Source organism: Brachyhypopomus gauderio, chromosome 3 (assembly GCF_052324685.1).
Source record: "Brachyhypopomus gauderio isolate BG-103 chromosome 3, BGAUD_0.2, whole genome shotgun sequence".
Classification (NCBI taxonomy): Eukaryota; Metazoa; Chordata; class Actinopteri; order Gymnotiformes; family Hypopomidae; genus Brachyhypopomus; species Brachyhypopomus gauderio.
The window spans coordinates 19053807-19074928 of record NC_135213.1 but is presented as its reverse complement, the minus strand read 5'-3'; the positions used below and the strand labels follow the sequence as shown (position 1 = coordinate 19074928).

Sequence of the window (21122 nt, the reverse complement as noted above, 5' to 3'; positions counted from 1 at the left end):
TCATAATTATTGGTGTTATTCCTGAAGTTATTAAATTGACTTCTTATATTCATGGAACCACTACAGGCCTATGAAGATTTCTTAAGAAATGTCTAGTTAAAATTAAATGAAAGTCAACTTCAATAGACTTTCAAAGTTTTTCAAAGTCTATTGACATTGATTAGGATTCTGCCATCAACAGAAAGAGGCGCATGCGCACCTCAAATGATCTTTATCAGTGCGCGTGCAGACTTGGATAACAAAGTAGTTAACGTAGTTTCACGTGGACCGCGTTCTCTTACCTTTTCTGCGATAGGCCTCCATTAACACGGAATGTCGTGGTACTTCATGGAAAGCCGGTAAATGGGGCGTTTGTAGAGGTGGTTCTGTAATGTGACAGTAGATTGCTAACAACGTGGACGGCGATTCCTGTCATCAGTTTCACTCAGGACCGTCCGCCTCTAAATGATGGAGCCCGCTACCACTTTGACGAGATTTGTACAGAATCCTTCCTGTTAGAAAAATGCTCAACGCCTAAACAGCACGCCATGACTAGTCTGACACGGATATATGAATCAAACCGTTTATAAACTACACTTTTCAATTATTTGGGCTGTTTGGGTTTTATACAGGCGATAGGCCTTCTACGTAAAGGGAGTTAATTGTTGCCCTAATGCCAAGCAGGACCTAAGCGTTTTGAATGTGTAGTTTAGAGTCGCCACTAGATGGCAGCATTGTTGTCTTCATTGCCTGAACGTTTTCTAGTTGAAGCTTCCAATGGGCATCTGTGTGTGAAAGGTCTTGCATCTAAAAGAGAACTTTTACCTAAACACATGGAGCTAAGCTCAGAATGCCAGTATGACCACCAAAATTAAGTTCAATTGAATAAGAATACGTTATTGAGCAGTGTGGAGCTATTACCGTTCATACACAGTACTGTGCAGAAGTCTTGGGCCACCGTTGTTGTTTTGGCAATGGCGTAATGACCATATATAGTTATTGCTCGGTCTCCTTATTACAATATAAACACAAACTATAGGAGATGTGTACACAAGATAATAATAATAATCAAACATCACTTGTGCTTCTACTGGTAACATGTAGTGTGTCCTCCCTTGGCACTAAACACTGGTTTGGGAGGCTGTCCTGATGTTTTCTGAAGTAGACTTTTGCTTTAGCCTATTATATATTACTCAGCACTCCCCAGAGGTCTTCTGTAGATGTCAGGTCTTTCCCTGGCCTTCCTCCAGCGTACAGAGAGGTCGCACTAAATACCTGCCACGGTAACATACAGGTAGAAGCAATGTTTAACATTGCCGACACATTCCCTCTATTCTAGTAATGAGACTGAGAAATGATATGGTCAGTACCATTTTTTAAACAGCAAATCTGTGATCATTATCTTTGGGCTTAATGGAATGTAGCCATCGACTTTACACAATTTCTTTCTTTTAATAATGTAGTGGTAAACAGTGGTAGCCAGTTAGTTGATCGGGGAACCAGACGTCGGATTGTCTTCAATACACAATTAGTTTTATCTGTTGTCCAAAACTAACCGTGAACCTGGATGCATCTTCCAGTTTTATGTAACATTGATAATGGTGAAATAGTGCTTCACCACAACAATAGTGCTTTTTTCAAACGTTTTTTCAGGCTTGCAGTGCACTGTGTGTGTGGCTACTTCTCTGCTCTGCACGTTTGGCTGGGTTTTTAGAGACAAAGCTCACGTGAGGAGCTCGTGAGGAGCAGTGAGGAGCTGTGAGGAGCAGTGAGGAGCTTTGAGGAGCAGTGAGGAGTTTGTGAGGAGCTGAGGAGCAGTGAGGAGCTCATGAGGAGATGTGAGGAGCTTGTGAGGAGCTGTGAGGAGCTCGTGAGGAGCTGTGAGGAGATGTGAGGAGCAGTGAGGAGCTGCCTTCCCAGATATACATTGCTGGATAATTGTTAATTTACTTTATATTCTGTAAACAGGCCTGCTAGAAATATTCTGGTTTCTTCCAAAAGCGGTAAGAAAACTTGTGATGAAAAATGAATAAAATGAATGAATATTACTGTCGTGAAAGGCTGTAATAGTAGTTGAAAGGCAAGAATAGTTCATACTAGAAACACGTTTAACACGAGTAATAACTTAATGAAATGTCGTTTTTGAGGTAAATAAATCTCTGTCGTCAGGTTCCTAGTGCTACAATTAACAACGAACAATCCTGACTTAGTACATTTGTCTAGAAAGGCACATTTCATGATAAAACACTATTATTGCCTTTGTTGACATCTAAACAATCGCAAGATGAAGAAATTTAATCTATAACCCTTAACTAATTTTTAAGAAAATCACACAGGCAAATGTATATATCATCCTTTAATAACATGTTATCTCTTTCATTTGTAAATCCTTGGAATTGTGGAAGGCAAAGAGCATTGATCAGTGTGCTTTGAAAACCTGTGCGGCCTCTTCCATCCGTATCAAACAGACGGGCTGTGAGCATACACGTCCGGTTGCTACAGTGACCCTCTGAGATCAGCTCTGAAAACATCACTGATGTCTGCAGTTTGACTGGAGAATGTGCCTCTCTCACTGAGTGCATCCACTCAAGCTAATTTTGATACAAAATCTGTAACTTTATCTGTTTTTGTTCATTCAGAAAAAAAGGTTCACTGAGTTTTGAATGTATTTGTTAATTTCACCTTCATTTGCTGTCCAAAAGGGGAAAACAAACACTGATGCTATATATCAGTGATATCGGCCATCAAATGACATCAGCTTTGAATAAATAAAATATCTCTCAACATTAACATAAATGTAAATTGCATGAGAATGGACTGTCAGCAACAATACATAAATACATTTACAATACCTACAGCTTTACAAACTTTACACAGGTTAAAAATGGAACTTTAGTCCGTAAGACCTTGGTTAAAAAAAGAAAGAAACAACACTCATTAAAAATGATGCTGGCATTATAATGGCATATAGTTTAAGTCCATAGTGAAATAATTAATTTAAATATGGTAAATTGTTTGTCTAAAGATAGATATGCTCTTTTAGAGGACAGTGCATAGCAAAACGGTAGCGAATTTTATCCAGTTATGGGCGTAAAATCCTGACTAACTGGCATATAAAAAACATTGAACAGACATATTTAAGGCAGGTTTGATCATTTAAAATTGGCATAGTCTGAAAAAATGTCAACAAAGTCTTGTACCACTCTGTAGCAAAAGTCATATTGTTCCTAGAGAAAGAGAGAGAGAATGAGAGTGATTTAATAAATAAACTAAAAGTTTAATTATTGTTCACAGTTCAGAGCACATATATTCAATATCATTTACGTTTTGAGCTAGATGTATATTATAAAGTACAACCACCATAACCATGTTAGTGGTCACATTTAGTACACTACCATGCACTTCCACAGACATAGCAATGTCTATGCTGAATTGAATTATGGGAAATGTAGTCCAGAACTCAAAGGACGTACCACGGTCTGCACCATGTGCGGCCGTTGCATTCGCAAACTCTTCACAGTCTGAAAGACGTCCAGCAAGCCCTCCGCCTTCACCCGCTCTAGAATATTACTGAGGGCAATAAACGTACCGGTCCGACCTGCTCCAGCACTACACACACACACACACACACACACACACACACACACACACACACATACACAGATGTCCAAGTGACAATACTCATTTGTACATAAGCAGAAATGCAAATAATTAAGGAGTATAAACTTTCTGTACAGGTGCAATTTAAATGTAAGTGTGAAGCAGCTGTTTCCTGAGGTAGACTACATGATCTTCCGGGCTGTGTCTCAGTTTGGCATGGAGTCATGGTCAAGAGATCTAGCTATGCAAAACCAAACAACAGAACACTGCATGTGTTCTAAAGGGTCTCGATCCAAGTCCTTCAGGAGCTCCAGTTAAGCTGGGGTATTTGTTTTGTTTTTCAGAGCAGAAGAACCAGTGTCTTCAAAAAGACTCCTGACTGATGATACTGCTATTACACGCTTATGTGAGACTGGTGTCTGTGTGCTTCTGAACTCCATGTGGTGGACCTGGAGATCGTAGCATTTTGGGTGAATGATCTGCTAAAACATGCTGTCATTCTGTGGAATGATGCTGCACATCTGAGTTCTGGAAATATATAGAATATATCTGGAAATATATAGACTGTTTCCGGCAGCTTCTGAAATACCTGCCACAAAGAAATTCCAGCCGTGTGTGTGTGTTACCTGCAGTGCACGACGATGGGGTGGTTGCCTGATTGCTGTTGCTGTTTCTGCACTGCAGCGATGATATCAATCATTCCTTTCCCATCTCCTGGAATTCCGATTTCTGGCCAGCCATGGAAGTGGAAGTGGCGTATCAAACGTGTCTCTTTCTCCTGCACAACACACAGTGTTTGTTATGCAGCTGCACACACACCCTTAAGACATGGTACCATGTAGGTTACGCAGTGTTTAGTTTGTGCGCACACACACACACACACACACACACACACACACGCGTGTCCACTCACTCACCGGATCATATGAGAGTACCAGGTCTCTGAGACTGAACGTATCGTCATACTGAGTATCTGCTTTGATCTCCACTGAGTAGTCACCATATTTCACTGAGTTTTCTGTAGGCCAGTACTGAAAACATTTATCCTGCAAACACACACACAGACAAATACACAATGAGTCTCAAGTCCCAAACTGTAATAGCACAGTTAACAAAGTTTCTCTCAACACAGTGTAACTGCAACCATATCCACTGATCATACTGATATTGACCGTACTGATTACAGTAAGCAATTGCAGTCATAGACTCTGGTTCACACATTGGTTATCAGTGACTCAAAGAAAATCTGCATTTAAATTCAAATTTAACATGTTCATGCTTTGTCAGGCAACTAAAAATTAATTAATGTGTGTGTGTGTGCGTGCATGTGTGCACTCGCACGCACACTTGTTTGCACGTGGGCGTGTGTGTGTCTGTGTGCAAGAGCATGTGTGTGCATGCGCATATGTGCGCTCCCGCCTGTGTGTAGGTGTGTGAGCATTTGTGTGTGTGCGTACATATGTGTTTGAGCGTGTGCGTATGTGTGTGTGCATGTGTGTGTGAGTTTGTGCGTATGTGTTTGAACGTGTGCGTGTTTGAGCGTGTGCGTATGTGTTTGAGTGTGTGTATGTGTGTGTACATGTGTGTGTGAGCGTGTGCGTATGTGTGTCTGAACGTGTGCGTGTTTGAGCGTGTGCATATGTGTTTGAGTGTGTGCGTATGTGTGTGTGCGTGTTTGAGTGTGCATGTGTGCGTGAACGTGTGCGTGTTTGAGCGTGTGTGTGCGTGTTTGAGTGTGTGCGTATGTGTGTGTGAACGTGTTTGAGTGTGTGTATGTGTGTGTGCATGTGTGCGTACCTGCTCTCGCTCCTGTAGTTCTGTTAGCATGACTATTGAGTGACATTTCCATTCCCACACCATCCTCCAGAAATCATCCACAGTGTGGGACAGAGGCCCCTGTGTGGCGATGAAGTAGTCCTTCTGCCTGTAACCCTGCACAAGACACACACACACCTCAAAGATGAGCCCCTTCACACACTGATGACGTGCTACAGAAAAGCTGCGCTACTTCCAAATAGCAACAATTCCTAAAAGCTATTTCAGAAATACTCAGAGGTGCTGGGAAGCCATTTTACCACTTGGATACACATGGCTTTTGTAGTACAGTGAAGGTGTTTGACCACTCACATCAATGAAAGATGCGTTAATGTAGTCTGTAAATTCCTGACCTCTTCGCATTGACAGAATCACTCTGTTGAAGTCATCTGTAAAAAATAGCAACCAAATCAACATATGAAGAACGATGAAATAAAACGACACAAGAAGCACAGGGACGGTGGACACGTGGACGAGGAGCCTGGGTGTTGGACTCGTTCTGGAGGTGCAGCCCAACAGCTGCCACAGGTGTGGGGGGCCAAGGCCCGCCCTGGGTGGCACGTGTGGGCCCGGCTGGGGACCCCTAACTCAGTGCCGTGCAGCATAGGCACTCGTCTGAGGTCATTGTGCATTGCTTGCTGTTTGCCAAACTGGTGCACTATTGGTTGGTTATCAGCACTGCGTTGACCTTTGGCACTGGGGCAGGGGACTCGGTCGCACGTGTTGAATCTGAATGGCAAGCTGCCCTCCTGTTCAACATGGCGGGACCTGTAGCTCATGCCGTGACTGTTCCTGTTCCTGAAATTGTTTGCACGTCTAATATATTAAACATCACAGTGTTGCGTCTGCTGATGGTTAAAATCAGAGGCAGGAAGCACCTTAATGGGAAAGGAAACGTGGTGTCACTAACTTCCTTGTGCAAAAAATGCATTTGTTTAGTTTGATTGGTGCTGACTAGATCCAGAGAAAAGCAGTTTGTTTTTCTACCTACTACTGGTGCAACACTGTAATGTAACACTACTGTTCGGCACCACCTGCGGCCACACTGTTGTGGCTTGGGCAAACTTCCCTGTGCACCAAGTCAAATTTAGTAGCCGTGACATTCATCGCTGAATGTGTAAGATGCGGTTTTCTTATTTGCATGACTCTGAGGAACACAGGCTTAATATGGCATGTGGGGTTGTTTTAGACAGTCACAGCCATGAGCCTGCAGGTCTCTGTCCTGCTTCCCGAGCGCTTCGTCCTGCCGCTCTTACACGGGATGATCTGTAGAACTCTGTTCTTCTTCATGTTTGCCGGCAGGTTCCCCGTCCTCATGTTTTCCTTCATAATCCGCATGTTGGTCAGTTTCTGCAAACACCAGTGTTGAATCATTAAGTGTTGACACTGAACTCGTGATGTTTCAGTAAAAGCTTCCGTCATGCTTCACTGAGGTGGTTTTGTGTTTGTTTAAACATCTAGCACTACGCTGTTTTATGCTGTCGTGAATCTTTATGTTTATGTTCCTGGGAGGGGGGCGGCCACCTTAAACTCCTCCTCCAGGCCAAGCCGGTCATTGGGGGTGCAGGTGTTATGCAGTTTGTGCAGGTGGCCTTCCAGTGAGGACACATCCAGCTCTGTGTCCCCATACAGGTAATACTCCAACAGGGCCTGGTGGATGAAGGAGTACTGCATCTGTGGAGTTCACACACACCAGAGCACCAGCTGAGAAACAGGAACATGCATGTCCTCACGCAGCACTATTATTAGAGCTGCAGTCTGCATGTTTAAAAAGGTCTCTTCTCATTTTTGTACTATGGTTATGAATTTCACAAGAACCAGGCATATGAAAGCTACAGTGGAAAATCAGGAGTGGAGGCTATAAATGCTACAGATGTGCTAGGTGTACATGAATCCTGATGTTTGAAGCATTTCAGAGACCTCTTGATAACATATTCATGAAGACTTTATTAAAGGGACATAGAGACCCACCTTAGTTTCATTCTCTACATTTAGGATTTCAAAGAGTGTCTATTCCAAAAATCATTATTTTGTTGATTTCAGCATAGATTTGTAATCTGCAGAATCTGTCACACTCTTCAACCTTAATCATATTTTGATAATCTGGCTTTTGCAGTCGACTTTTGCTTTCATTTGAGTGGAGCTCTTTTCGTTTAAAAGAATGCAGTTGGTTTACTACAGTTGGCTGAGCATGTGCTATAATAGCACACACGCTACCTGAAAGTGTGAAGTGTTGTGGTGCTGTTGAGCATACTCACATCGGTCTGGATGAGCTGTGATCGCTGGTCTCGGATTCTGGACACAAACGCAAACACATCGATCTTCTGTTCTGTGTGCATCATGTCAATCATGGCATCTATCACAATGAAGGTACCTGTCCTCCCGACCCCAGCACTGAAAGAGCCACACAACACACACACACACAACACACACAACACACACACACACAACACACATGAATAAACCCTTTAAGACTTCACATATCAGTGACCCCTGTATGGCCACTGATACAGTTTTTTAATTGTGAAAACACCACTGTAGAACCAGTACCAATATAGAACCAGTACTAATGTAGACCTAATGACGATATAGAACCAGTACTAATGTAGACCTAGTGGCAATATAGAATCAGTACTAATGTAGACCTAGTGACAATATAGAACCAGTACTAATGTAGACCTAGTGACAATATAGAACCAGTACTAATGTAGACCTAGTAACAATATAGAACCAGTACTAATGTAGACCTAGTAACAATATAGAACCAGTACTAATGTAGACCTAGTGACAATATAGAACCAGTACTAATGTAGACCTAGTAACAATATAGAACCAGTACTAATGTAGACCTAGTGACAATATAGAACCAGTACTAATGTAGACCTAGTGACAATATAGAACCAGTACTAATGTAGACCTTGTGACAATATAGAACCAGTACTAATGTAGACCTTGTGACAATATAGAACCAGTACTAATGTAGACCTAGTGACAATATAGAACCAGTACTAATGTAGACCTAGTGACAATATAAAACCAGTACTAATGTAGACCTTGTGACGATATAGAACCAGTACTAATGTAGACCTTGTGACAATATAGAACCAGTACTAATGTAGACCTTGTGACAATATAGAACCAGTACTAATGTAGACCTAGTGACAATATAGAACCAGTACTAATGTAGACCTAGTGACAATATAAAACCAGTACTAATGTAGACCTTGTGACGATATAGAACCAGTACTAATGTAGACCTTGTGACAATATAGAACCAGTACTAATGTAGACCTAGTGATAATATAGAACCAGTACTAATGTAGACCTAGTAACAATATAGAACCAGTACTAATGTAGACCTTGTGACAATATAGAACCAGTACTAATGTAGACCTTGTGACAATATAAAACCAGTACTAATGTAGACCTTGTGACAATATAGAACCAGTACTAATGTAGACCTAGTGACGATATAGAACCAGTACTAATGTAGACCTTGTGAAGATATAGAACTAGTGCTTGCTGTATTCAAGCTCTGCCACCACTGGAGGCCACTGGTCAACAATTTAGATGAGGGACTCGTTGAATGGGGCTATTTATGTGCACGGCTCATTTATATGGGAGGCACGATGGCAGGATTGTCTAGGACGGAGCAGAGACCACGGGGTCAGACCTACGACATACACACTCTTGTGATCCTGAAACATTACACAACTAGGTCAGAGGGGCCTAATCAAACTTTCAGACATTGACCTACATATTTCTGTCTTATTTCCCTAACCGCACAGACAGAATGAATAGCTCTCAGTTCGCATAATTCATATCGTATGCTAATCATTTTGAATAATGCATCATTGTCTGATAAAATAAATTATGCATGCATGACGGATACGTTCCAAATGACACAAAGGTTCCACAAGGTCTTCTGAATAATGGCACTGAAGTTATGTAAAAATTGGCCTTTTTCTGAGAGTCAAGTGTCTGCTTTCATAGTGCTAATACAGTTTGAAAACTCTTTATTATTGTGTAAAAAAAAAAAAAGTTGCGCAATAACATTAATTAAAAAAAAGCATAATATTAATAAGATACATGATTGTGTTATCCCTAAATCTAGTCAATCTAAAAGAGTCTTGGAGTGATTGTCTTTTTATTTAAGATAAACAAGATTTATTGCCTGTAAGGTTTATTGCCTGCTGGCTCACCAGCATTGTGATGATTTCTGAGGTTCCTGCTTTGTGGTTTTGTCTTTCTGCTCACTTGGGGAGCACACCTGGTCCTTCGTGAGCTAGGCCTTCCTCATCTCCTACCTTTGGGTCTGGACTCTTTCAATTTCAAAGGCCATAAATAGAAGAACAGACATTATCTGTTGATTATAACAGATGATCATCTGTTTTTTTTACAAAATGCTTTTGGGTATTATCACCCAAAAATGTATCATGTTGTGTTAAGGTGGGTGCCGTACCACTCTCACCTGCATCCTTCATTATTTACTATGATGTACCACAAACCTTCAGTTAAAGCACTTATGGATAACCCACTGATGTATTTCACACAGTGTCATGGGGCCTAACGCATGTAGTGTGGTAGAGGCTTTAGTTCAGTAGGGACCAGTGTTAGCAATATTCAAAACATCCTTATTTACTTTTCTTATCCTGGCCAAGTTCAGTTGGTTTGGACCTAACGCTTCACATGCAGGTGAATGTTTGCAAGCAAGGGACAGAGTCTGAGCTCCGGAAGGTTCCCCAGCGCACAGGGCAGTCGGTGCAGACGGGTTGGTGTACCTGCAGTGCACTACGATGGGCCCACCATACGACGGGTTAACCTGCTTCACCTTCTTGAGGAATTTGAGCATGCCGATGGGCGAGAACGGCACCCCAAAGTCAGGCCAGCTGGTGAAGTGCAGTTGTGTGACGAGGCGAGGGGTCTTGGAGCCGTCGTTGGCCTGCTGAGACATCGCCAGAGACAGAGGTGCACACCATAACACTGGCTTCCTCAACAAACCTGCAGAAGTTTGCCTTACACTCAACTGAGCCTTACATTTCTTTTCCGGCAAAAATTAAAACACCTTATATATGTGTCTGGCCCTTGTACTAGAAGGCTGGTTAACTTTAAATTTAGGTTTAATTTGAATAATAAGCATTATAAAATAGATAGAAACAACAGCATATTTGTAGATAGTGACTAGTCATGGATTGTAAACCTAAGTGGTGGAAATAGCCTCAATATATAATTTAAGTTCATGAGAAATGAGAAAAAAAATAACAGGTTGAACACTCATTTTGTATGGGTGTTTCCTTACTTTTGAAACTCAAAAAAGTACACATTTTGTTCATTTTACCACTTAACATTTACCACTTTAACATTTCGCTTAGCAGATATGTAGTCTAGAACATTCCAGGGCTGGAAGTATGCTCTAAAAAGCTCAATTTTGTCATTACAGCAATTATTACATGATTACTCCTACATTACTGTATGCATCAGCTTTGTCATTATACTTAACATAAGAGCAGGTCACTGCCCTGTGAATAAAGCTCCCCATCTAAGAGCAGACGTGTGTTAAGTGGACTCGTGTCTGTCTGGTGCTCGCTGTAAATGCTGCATTTGGTGAGTCACAGCTTACTGGAAGCTGAAAAATCATGTTGTCGGACTTGCGGCTTACATTCTGCACGCAAAATTTGCGTATCGTGTAGTCGACTAGCACGGTGACATCCTCCACAGCTACGCGCACGTTTCCATACGTCCAACAGCCCTGGTTCGGCCAGTACTGATAACACTTATCCTGGAAGGAGGGAGGGAGTGTGTTCAGCGAAAGACCAGTGACAGTTTAAGGCACTGAAGAAACTGTTCTATGTAAAACATATCTATAGAAGAGGAAGGGCACACACCATCTATGCTGCCATTGTTTACCTAGGCAACCTAGACATAACATTTTAGGTTGTAGCAAACAAGGTAAACCAATCTGTAAACATGATTCTGGATATGCATGTCTTAAATTTGCCTCAGTAAACCACGCATGAGAGCACTGGGGTTACTAAGGTGACATCTGAGCCTCTGCATTGCAAATAAGGAGGTCTAATCATCCAGAGCCGTCAATCAGAATTAGGAAAGCAGGGCTTGACGGATAATGCACACTTAATGACACTCTGCTGTCTAATTATGATAACGCCTGAGAGAACTTTATTAGCCAATTATTTAATCATCGATTCAGCACCCAGCCAAAGCTGATTTTAATCTCCCCTCTGTTCTGGCTTTATTGATTTGTCTCTGAGCTTTCAGAAGCTGCCTGAAGACATGACGAAGAGCGCGTTAGGAGGGTTTAGGAGGGCTGGGGAGAGAGGAACCTCCGCTGCTAATCACTGATGACCTCTAAAAAGTGAAACGCAGTGAAGGCCTTCTGGCTTGCTGATATGGCAGTGTGCAGTGTGTTCAGAAGCCAGTGTTTTGTGGAGCTCCAGACATGAAGACCTGGGAACGCCTGTGTGGTTGGGAAAGTAAGCAGAACAGAAAACCCCCCCTACCTCTTTTCTCTCTTTCAGGTTGGTCAGCATGACGATGGTTGCTGATTTCTGTTCCCAGATCATCCTCCAAAAGTCTGAAACAGTCTCCTGTTTTGGTCCTAATACATCCCAACATTTCACACACACACACAAACACACAGACACAGACACACACACACACACACACACACACACACACACACACACACACGCACACACAAACACACACACACACACACACACACACATAAACTGTCTGACCTAATCCAGACACTTCAGAATTCTTAGCTAGGAAGCACAAATACAGCTGAAAAGATAGGATGGTATGTTGAGTAATAACTGTTGAAGCACCCACCTTGTGCTGCGATGAATTTGTTTTTGTCCTTGTAACCCTGTGAGATATGAAGTAGGCTGTATTATGCATTGAATATCTATGCATATATGTATATATATAAAACAGAATCTTTTTCTTTTTTTTTAGAATCTGGACAGAGACTGGATACTTACATCTATATAAGAAGCGTTTATGTAATCTGAGTGAGGAATGGCATCTATTTGTGACAGCACCACCCTGGAATGGTCATCTGATAAGCAGAGACAGAGCGTTTAGTCTGCAGCCTGATCAGTTGGTTAGTGGGTCACCTAAACTGAGAAGTACCAGGTGTCCAGGTGCAGAGCTATGCATCTCTGGCCTATTTGAACATCGAACATTGACCCAAACAAAAGAGCTGTACAGAGGCATTGTCTGACTTCTCTCCTTGATGTAAGACATAAAGAAAAATATTTATCCAAGAGAAAATAATCAAGTTTTAGGCAGAAGGTTTTCAGAACCTTTGTGCTGAAAGTTTAATATAAAGACCACACCACAGTGCGCTCTGAAACTGCTTTAGGAACGGTGGATATAACCACAGCTCTGAAACTGCATTAGGAACGGTGGATATAACCACAGCTCTGAAACTGCTTTTGGAACTGTGGATATAACCACAGCTCTGAAACTGCTTTAGGAACGGTGGATATAACCACAGCTCTGAAACTGCTTTAGGAACGGTGGATATAACCAGAGCTCTTCGATGTCTCACAAGTCCTCCTGTTGTGAATGCTGCTGTTGCTCTGATACCACTTGCTCACAGAGAGGTGGTGAGGGGGGCTTACATGGAAGGATGTTGGGGTATCTGTTCTTCTCCTTATTGTCGTCCTGGTTTGCTTCCTCATATGATCCTTGGGGGTTTCCTCCCGGCAGCGACTGTGACACCGTAGAAGAAACAAGCATGACCACAATTGCTGACTCAGAAGTGTGTTGTGCAAAATCTGTGCAAAGTGTTGTGCTTCTTGGACTGGCTCACAAAAAGTGATATTGTGTGGGCTTTGTTATACGGTGTGTGTAGCACTTTGTTTAACCTGTAGAGTCAATCCCACTCTGACTCAGGCAGTTTAAGTGTCCATTAAGAAGGCAGGGCACAAACATTCCTCTTGGAATTCATTCGATAAATCGGTATGTGGTCACTGAATCAGCAGCCACTGATTTAATTTTAGAATACCATGGAACGGTTCCTGAATCATCAGACTTAAATTGGTGAAGGGTAATTTCTAAATGAATCACCAGTGACTGAATCAATGACAAACGATTCTCCTTCATCAGAATTGCATTTAAACAGTGTGGGAAACATATGGTACTGAGTTGTTAGCAAATGAAGGATAATTTTCCCAATATACCAGTGAATGTATTGCTTGTGTTTGTTTTATTTAATATAAGGGGATTATGCAATCAGCTCATTTTGTGATTAGATACTCAAACCCAGAGCAAAAAACTGACAGACAAAAAGACCTAGCAAACAACATTTAACATTTTTCATTCCTTTGTTTCTCCCAAAACTAATCACAGGTAGGAAAAATGAATTCCTCAGCATTCCCACACTCTCACTCTTTTCTCAAAAGTAACGGGTGCTGGTGTTGAGCCGTTTAAATGGGCAGAGTGGCACCATCAATGAGATTCCTGGAGTGGTTTATCAGTTGAGGAACAGAGGGCAGCGAAAGGTGGAAGTGCCACTCACGTTGTACTCTTCTCGGAAAAGTTTGCCATCATCAGCTGAGCGGATCCGACACTCTTCTTCCAGGTTGTCTACGGGTATGGGGAAGTATGTTTTGGGCGTGGAGGGAGATCTGGGCAGCAGGACGACCGTCTGTTGGTCTATGGTGAAGAGGGCCAGACAGGAATCGATAAATCATCTATAACTACAGGTCGGGATTGACATTAGATTTAAATTTTCATTAGGGTCAATTAAGGACACTACTCACTAATAGAAAAGTATTTCTAGATTCCACAGAAAGAAATTTCTAATGTGTTTAGCATCATTATCTTGTACATTTTGTGATCAAATTAAATGTGTCGGGGGAGAAAAACTAACTTTTTAATAAAACTTTTTGTAATGATGTCACTTCCTGCAATAAATTGCTTTACTGAGTTGAATAAAGTTGTGATTGACACGTTCCACCCAGCTCAGGCTCTGCAGCCATCTTCACAGCCTCCTAAAGCGATTTAAAGGGCAAAAGAGACAGAGAGCTGATCTGCTCTTTAAGTCCCAGCTAATCATCACAGTTATTAACACAACAATGGTCCAGAAATGAAGCCTTTCCTCACAGGATGCCCTACCAGAAACTGCCCTTTTAATGAACCCACAACCACATGTATGCATACTTATATAGCTGCATTTATTCATAATTATGCACATTATTATTGCAAATGTATTTTTTTAGAATTATTTCTTATGTGTGTGCTTGCATCATTCTGCAAATCATGATTGGGGTTTGCCCTGACAGTTCCTGTTAAATGTAAATGAGCAAGACTCTACTACCAAGACTCTACCATTAAAACTGTAGCACCAAAACTCTACCATTAAAACTCTACCACCAAGACTACCACCAAGACTCTACTAACAAGACTCTACCATCAAAACTCTACCACCAAAAAGTAATTTTCAACCATATTCCTTGTTTTCTGAATTTGATTAAAAGTGCTGAGAAGTGCTGCAAGTTTCTGCAAGTTCTGAGACTCCACTGAAGACACATGGAGAAAAAAAAGTATGTACGATATTTGTAAAATGCTATCTGCTATATGAACCAAGATGTCACAAAGATGTAAAATAACACAGCCAATGTCCTTCATTGAAAACACTACAATTAAATTTAAAATGGTTAGTTTGGCTATAACAGACAGAAAACTGCACATTAGCAATTAAGGAACAGACAACAGTTTCTAGGCCTGGATGGGCCAGATACATAACAATGATGTACCACTGTAAAGAACCCATTTCAGCTTTTAGTCAGTCCAGTCACCATGCAAAATGTCAAAAATGTCAGCACCAAGTAACTAATCCTCTTCTATGTTTGGCTTGCAAACCACAAACGAGGCCAGTGAAAGTGGAATTGCAAACTGTGTATGAGAAAAACATAGAGGATGGTGTAAGCACTCTGGTCAAACATTTATTTAAAAATGTGCTGAAGTAATTCCATTCAGTATTGTTGCTTTTAAAGATTTTTTATTTTTGTGCTGTACCAATGGAATATTAAAGCTGATAACCTGTATAATATTCTTTAATAGAAATGCATTTCACAGAGTACAACACAGGGGCAGACCAAACAGCAACCCCAGAAATGCTAACATTGGTTTTAGGTCAGAGATTTAGACCAGGGTCAGAGCATAGCTGAGAATACAAATACAGAATCAGAGAGTTCAGATGTTTATTGAGTTGCATTGCAGCCCTGGTCACCAATTCAGTTTTTTCAAACAGTGTAAGTATTGATTCGTTAGATCCAGACTGAGCACCTTTCTGTAGGCTACAGTCTCAACTTAGTACCACATTAACCTGCATGCTGTAATGTTTTCAATGTCATCACTTTGATTGACAGCCTACATGTACGGCAATAGAAACGATCCTTAATCCCGCTTTTGCCAGCACCCTAGAGCACACGTTAAATACAGCACTGAAGTGAAACATGTAGGCATTTACAAAAGAAAAAGAGAATGACATGATGACACTGCTAGCCCAGACAAATCTGCTCGTCATTGTGGTGGTTTGAGTTGCCCTGCGGTGGGTACTTGAAGGCAGGCAGCACACAGCATGCATTTACCTAACACGTGTCAGACGTTGAGAGTCAACTTTTGCCTACACACAAGGGAAAGGGACTTGTCAAGATTGTGCCTGTTTGGTTATATTTACTTTTGAAAACAGGTTCACTGATTAATTCACTGATTTACCTGCAAATTGTCCAGCGCTACCAAGGTTGGCAGTTCAAGTGTGGAAAGGAAGGAGAGTGTAGCAGAGAGTCAAGTACATCTGCTGCTTAAACAGAAATCTGGGTCCTAACTCATCTTTCTGTGTGTTTATCAGGCATGCTGTTGCACATAAAGGAGCAAATCACTGATGCTGTAGGGCAAACCCAACACATAATGCTGTCCAATGTAGGCTGAAGCCAAACGTTGAAGATAATGTCTGTTTCATACAAACTCAGGGCATGTTCAGACCAACCGCGACACATCCCGCAGAATTTAGCTGCTGCCCATATTTAACACAATTAGTCTGGATTAGGGCTGAACGATTTTGGAAAATAATCTAATTGCAATTTTTTATCTATAAATTGCGATTGCGATTTAAAATCGCGATTTTTTCCCACTGTTTTCAGGAAACTGTTTCGGCATTTTTATACAGCTCAGATACAGGGTTGCCAACTTTTCAAGATCGCTTGAAGTGAGACTTGAACCTGGAGTGGATGGTGAATGTAATTTGTTGTTATCGGGGCGGTGTAAAATGGACAAAATTTATTATTATTATATCGCGGTCGTTCGATCGCCTGTGGCTGGCGCCAGAGCGAACTAGTAACTTTTTAGTCTAAGACGCTCAATGCGTGAGAGTTGGCAGCCCTGCAGGTATAGCAACTTGGCTGAAATATGTGCGTGAGTGCATTTGGTAGCGCATATCCAGTGTGTTTAACAAAACCATGAAGCCGGCCTTGTTCACTAATATTACCGGGCATCATGTATTTCACTATGAACTCCGTTACTGCCCGAGTTATTTCAGCGTGCCGCTTCCAATTACATCCATAATGAGTTACACTTTCAAACGGTTCGGTCAGTGAACCGTCTGCTGGACCGCGGTCAAGCTATCCGCGCTTCCGCGATTCATCCGTGCTTTGAATCTTATTGCGCCTATATGCGTGATTTTACGGTATTTCGCTGCTCACCGCATACTAAAGCTGTATAAGCACAGAGAAACCAGGGTTGCCAACTCTCACGCATTGAGCGTGAGACACACGCATTTGACCGTTTTCACACGCTCTCACGCCACACTTCCGATATCTCACGCCGAAAAAAAATATCCAGTTTATTTACCTCAGATCCACATATATGATTCAATACGTTACTAGTTCGCTAGCTCTGGCGCCATCCACCGGCGATATATAACACTGAATCTGTGTCCATTTTACGTTCGCCACCCCCCCCCCCCCCCCACTCAACAACTTTCGTCGTGTTCCCCCTCCCCCCCCCCCCCCCCCCCCCGATTAGAGAATCGCGCTTTAAAATATCGCGAGATTATCGCAAATGCAATTACTCGTTCAGCCCTAGTCTGGATCACCACGGGATACCATATTGTATCTCAATATTTGAGCCAGGCACTACATCGGAATTCGGGCCCCCCAGGAGATCTAGTAAAGTAGATAGTGCTATCAAGATTTGGTCTTTCAGGAGATCTAGTTGGCCACCCATGAACTAAGGCAAAATCAAATATTTACATTGCCTTTGACATGTCATAAAAAACACAAAGCTGACACCATTAAGTAGGCTAAAGTATGTAGGAAAACATGTTGCTGTTTTGGAAATTCTCCATTATAAATGTTTGGATTTTTGTTTGTTTGGATGTTTGTTTATTACTTTTAGGTTGTTGGGGGGGGGGGGGGGGGGGTGTCTTTTAGTCTGCAGCCAGGAACCAAAATCTGTGCACCAAGTAGCCTATGGAGCCACAGCCTCCTGCTTCATTCAGAATAAATACCTAAAGAACTGTCACATGTTTGGAAATACTTCTCAACATATAAATACTTAATCAAATTTTCTCTCATTTCTGGTCAGTAAAGGCAGACCTTTCAGTGTGCTCGGCAGCTGTATGCTTTTACCAGACATCTGCCTGTGCGTCTCCTAAAGCTCACTGTTTCCTCCACAGAACTGCACATAAATTCAACCTAAGAGCTACCATCAGTAAGCAGTCGATCTCTGTGTGTATGTAGAAGAACTTCACTGTGTTTTATTTTGAAAATTTGAAAAATCACTTCCTGAAAAAGCTCCAACCATGGACCCTAGCTGGTGCTGAATGGAGCTGAGTGGGACTTTTTGGGGCGCCAGCACTAGAGGAACCCCCCTTCACTAATAGCAATGCATAACTTGTGGAGGAAAGGTAGTGTGGCTGTATGTAGCATCTTTAGTCTGAGCTGCAGAGAACACACACGGTCAGAGAATGACTGTGGTAAAGTACAATAGTAATGCTGACCACAGATCAGTTTTCTTGCTTGGGGTACAGTGAGCAAAAGCCATGCTTGTCACGTATAGGACCTAATGAAACAGAACTGTCGACTTTCTTTCACAGGGGACTCCATGCAAGTAATACAAATGATGTAGTTTCTGTTGTAATGGCTAGGCATTATTGTTGACTTATGAACAAAGTATATGTTCCTGTCTGTGGTTTAAAAAAGCCAGTCCTTGAAGTTTTACTTTCACTTCTGTACCGCAAAATGCAGATATCCTCTTATAAAGCATTTCTATAGACATCAACGATGACTGACACAAGGCGATCTGTGCAAAACAACACTTGAAAAGCCTTGAGGTCGTCTGGCATGTGTGGGTGTGTGCACTCCAAGATTGCCATCAGGTCCCGAGAACAGGCGGAAGCTTGTTAAGACATCTGTGGAATCTTTTAAGAATATTTCTATAACATTGTAAGTGAATTCCTAATCCTAGCTGACAATCATCAACCCTCAAACAGAGAGGCCGTGTGCAGATTAAATAGACATCGGATCTCCAGTGCAGAAATGGTCTGTACACTTGAAGTGCAGGACGGGTTGCTGAAAAGTTAAGGCCAATAGCTACTCTGATCAGACAAACAAAGCACAAACATGAATTTGGATTTGAATTAGCCCTGCGTTGAAGCTAATGCTAAATGCTTGAATATGCTACCTGCTCATTTACAGCAGAATCAGGCACCTCTGTCAGGAATAGTGCAGAGCAGCTAGAATGATGCTTAGTCAAACTGTTAGCCTAACAGTAAAGCTTTGTGTACCTCTACAAAAAGCTAACCTAACCTAAAGCAAATAATACCTAATCATGGAATCCTCTGGCAAACCAAAAATTAATTATTTCATTTTTAGTCAGTGCTTGTCATCTTATAATAACAGGAATTTGCTAGTATACCACATCCTGTTCTCGAAGCACAGAGCTCGTGTGCTACACGGAAACCCCTCATGGGTCAGAGCACAAGCCACACACACAGCCTTGAAAAAGCAGAGTAGATGTTCACATCATTTACAAATGGCACATCACAGTACCTTGTTCTTCCACAATGCCATTTGGTATCTTCTTGTCGACGGTAGTAATGTCGGCTTTCCTCTGGTTTCTGAACCTGGAGAAATATGTGACAATAAATAAATTTCATGTATACATATACAACAACAATACAAAAAAACTGTAATTGAAGAAACAAACTTGCATTACAATTTACATGTTCTACATTCATGAAACAATACTTTTTAAATTTTTAGACATTGAATTAAAGTTCATGAAGTACATTTTCCTTACCATCGAAAGCTAAGGCTATTCTTTCTCATCAGAGGTGAAATAAGGCTGAACTACAGACAACTCTCTCAACTCAGAGAACCATGCGGCTCCGTCTCTATGCTTGTGTCTGCTTTCAGTTTTAGCTCCGTGTGTATTTGTGTGCGTGCATGTGTGCTAGTGAGTGAGTGTGTGTGTGTGTGTGTGTGTGTGTGTGTGTGTGTGTGGTGTGTCTGAGTCACTTTCAGTTCCTGACCCTGCCTTCTTGAAATAGGAGGAGTGTCTTGAGATGACGTAACAATGTGTCCTCGTGTTGCGGGTGGTGTGTGTGTGTGTGTGTGTGTGTCATACCTCAGGCAGTAGCAGGTCAACAGAGCAGCGATGAGCACTAACAGTGAAAGCACCAGCACTGTAGGCAGGATGTGGTGGTGGGAGAACACTGTGCCTCCTGAAGGAAGAAGGAGAGGCAGTTCAACCCATTGCAAACAAAGAAGCAGGAAACTGGCCCCATTCTGGAGCCAGAATAGAGCCAGAATGGCCATCATGCCTGGCTTAATCAAGTGCTTCAGAACTGTTTTGACAGTGGTGGTAAATCCCTCTACCTAACAGTAGGGTGTGGTGTTAAAACCTGCAAACTGTGGTATAACACCTCTCTAAGCCATCAACAGCCGCTGTGAAATTACAGCTCACAGAGCAACCCATGCTTAAAGTGAAGTCTGAACAGTGACAGTATGACTAAGGCAGTAATTCCAACACAGTTCAATGATTATATGCAATTCCACTGATTTTTAAATAAGTGGAATTGCATATAATCATTGAACTGTGTTGGAATGTCTGCCTTATATAAAACTTATATAAAACATTAATACATTTCTGTTATTGCGTATGCTGCATTATTGTAGTGAATGTAGAACTGAGGTGGTATCATAACCAACATGTTGTATTGAATCTGCAAAAACAAACATCTAACTGTAAAGCTAGGGATGAGTGAATTAGTGATACTGTGACCCCACAGCACCACCTTAGGTAATATATACGTATTGCAGGACAGCTGTAACACAACAGCCTAACAGAGATATGATTTATTTTGAAAAGCATAGTGTAGAATTAAAAGCATAGATTAGAAATGTATAATCTAAAATCATCTTCATGGCTTGAACGTACTGTGCTCTAAAACATTTCTACACAATTATGAAGAACCCTGCAAGTAAAATGTAAGAACCATAATCAGCACTGACCTAAGAAAAGTATTACTGCTGTCAAAAAAAAAAAAAACAGTTACAATTAGTTCCTATTACTAAAGTAATTAGGCAGTGTGGGTTTTATGGTGCTGGTTATTTGCATTATATTGGCTGTTTTATACACAAGGCAATTCAATGTGCTTTACACAAATCAGAAGATTTTAAAATTCAAATTAT

General features: G+C 41.5%; 1 protein-coding gene across 3 annotated transcripts in view; it reads right to left on the bottom strand.

Moving 5' to 3' along the window:
• Window positions 1-2320: 2320 nt before the first annotated feature.
• The window catches only part of ptprea (protein tyrosine phosphatase receptor type Ea), a 59249-nt gene continuing 40447 nt past the window's right edge, over window positions 2321-21122 (bottom strand). The window contains exons 4-21 of one of the 3 annotated variants that reach the window (XM_077000008.1): window positions 20056-20152; window positions 19479-19552; window positions 13943-14079; window positions 13044-13134; window positions 12399-12475; window positions 12247-12283; window positions 11913-12010; window positions 11054-11173; window positions 10176-10336; window positions 7653-7788; window positions 6919-7068; window positions 6651-6744; window positions 5707-5783; window positions 5377-5511; window positions 4497-4625; window positions 4206-4357; window positions 3453-3588; window positions 2321-3206 (exon numbers count right to left, since the gene is read on the bottom strand). In XM_077000008.1, the coding sequence (XP_076856123.1) occupies window positions 3132-3206; window positions 3453-3588; window positions 4206-4357; window positions 4497-4625; window positions 5377-5511; window positions 5707-5783; window positions 6651-6744; window positions 6919-7068; window positions 7653-7788; window positions 10176-10336; window positions 11054-11173; window positions 11913-12010; window positions 12247-12283; window positions 12399-12475; window positions 13044-13134; window positions 13943-14079; window positions 19479-19552; window positions 20056-20152 (1976 nt within the window). In that variant the 3' untranslated portion in view covers window positions 2321-3131. Of the gene's footprint in view, window positions 3207-3452; window positions 3589-4205; window positions 4358-4496; window positions 4626-5376; window positions 5512-5706; window positions 5784-6650; window positions 6745-6918; window positions 7069-7652; window positions 7789-10175; window positions 10340-11053; window positions 11174-11912; window positions 12011-12246; window positions 12284-12398; window positions 12476-13043; window positions 13135-13942; window positions 14080-19478; window positions 19553-19728; window positions 19915-20055; window positions 20153-21122 lie in introns of those variants that run through there. The other 2 variants (XM_077000007.1, XM_077000010.1) reach the window with 2 other exon arrangements.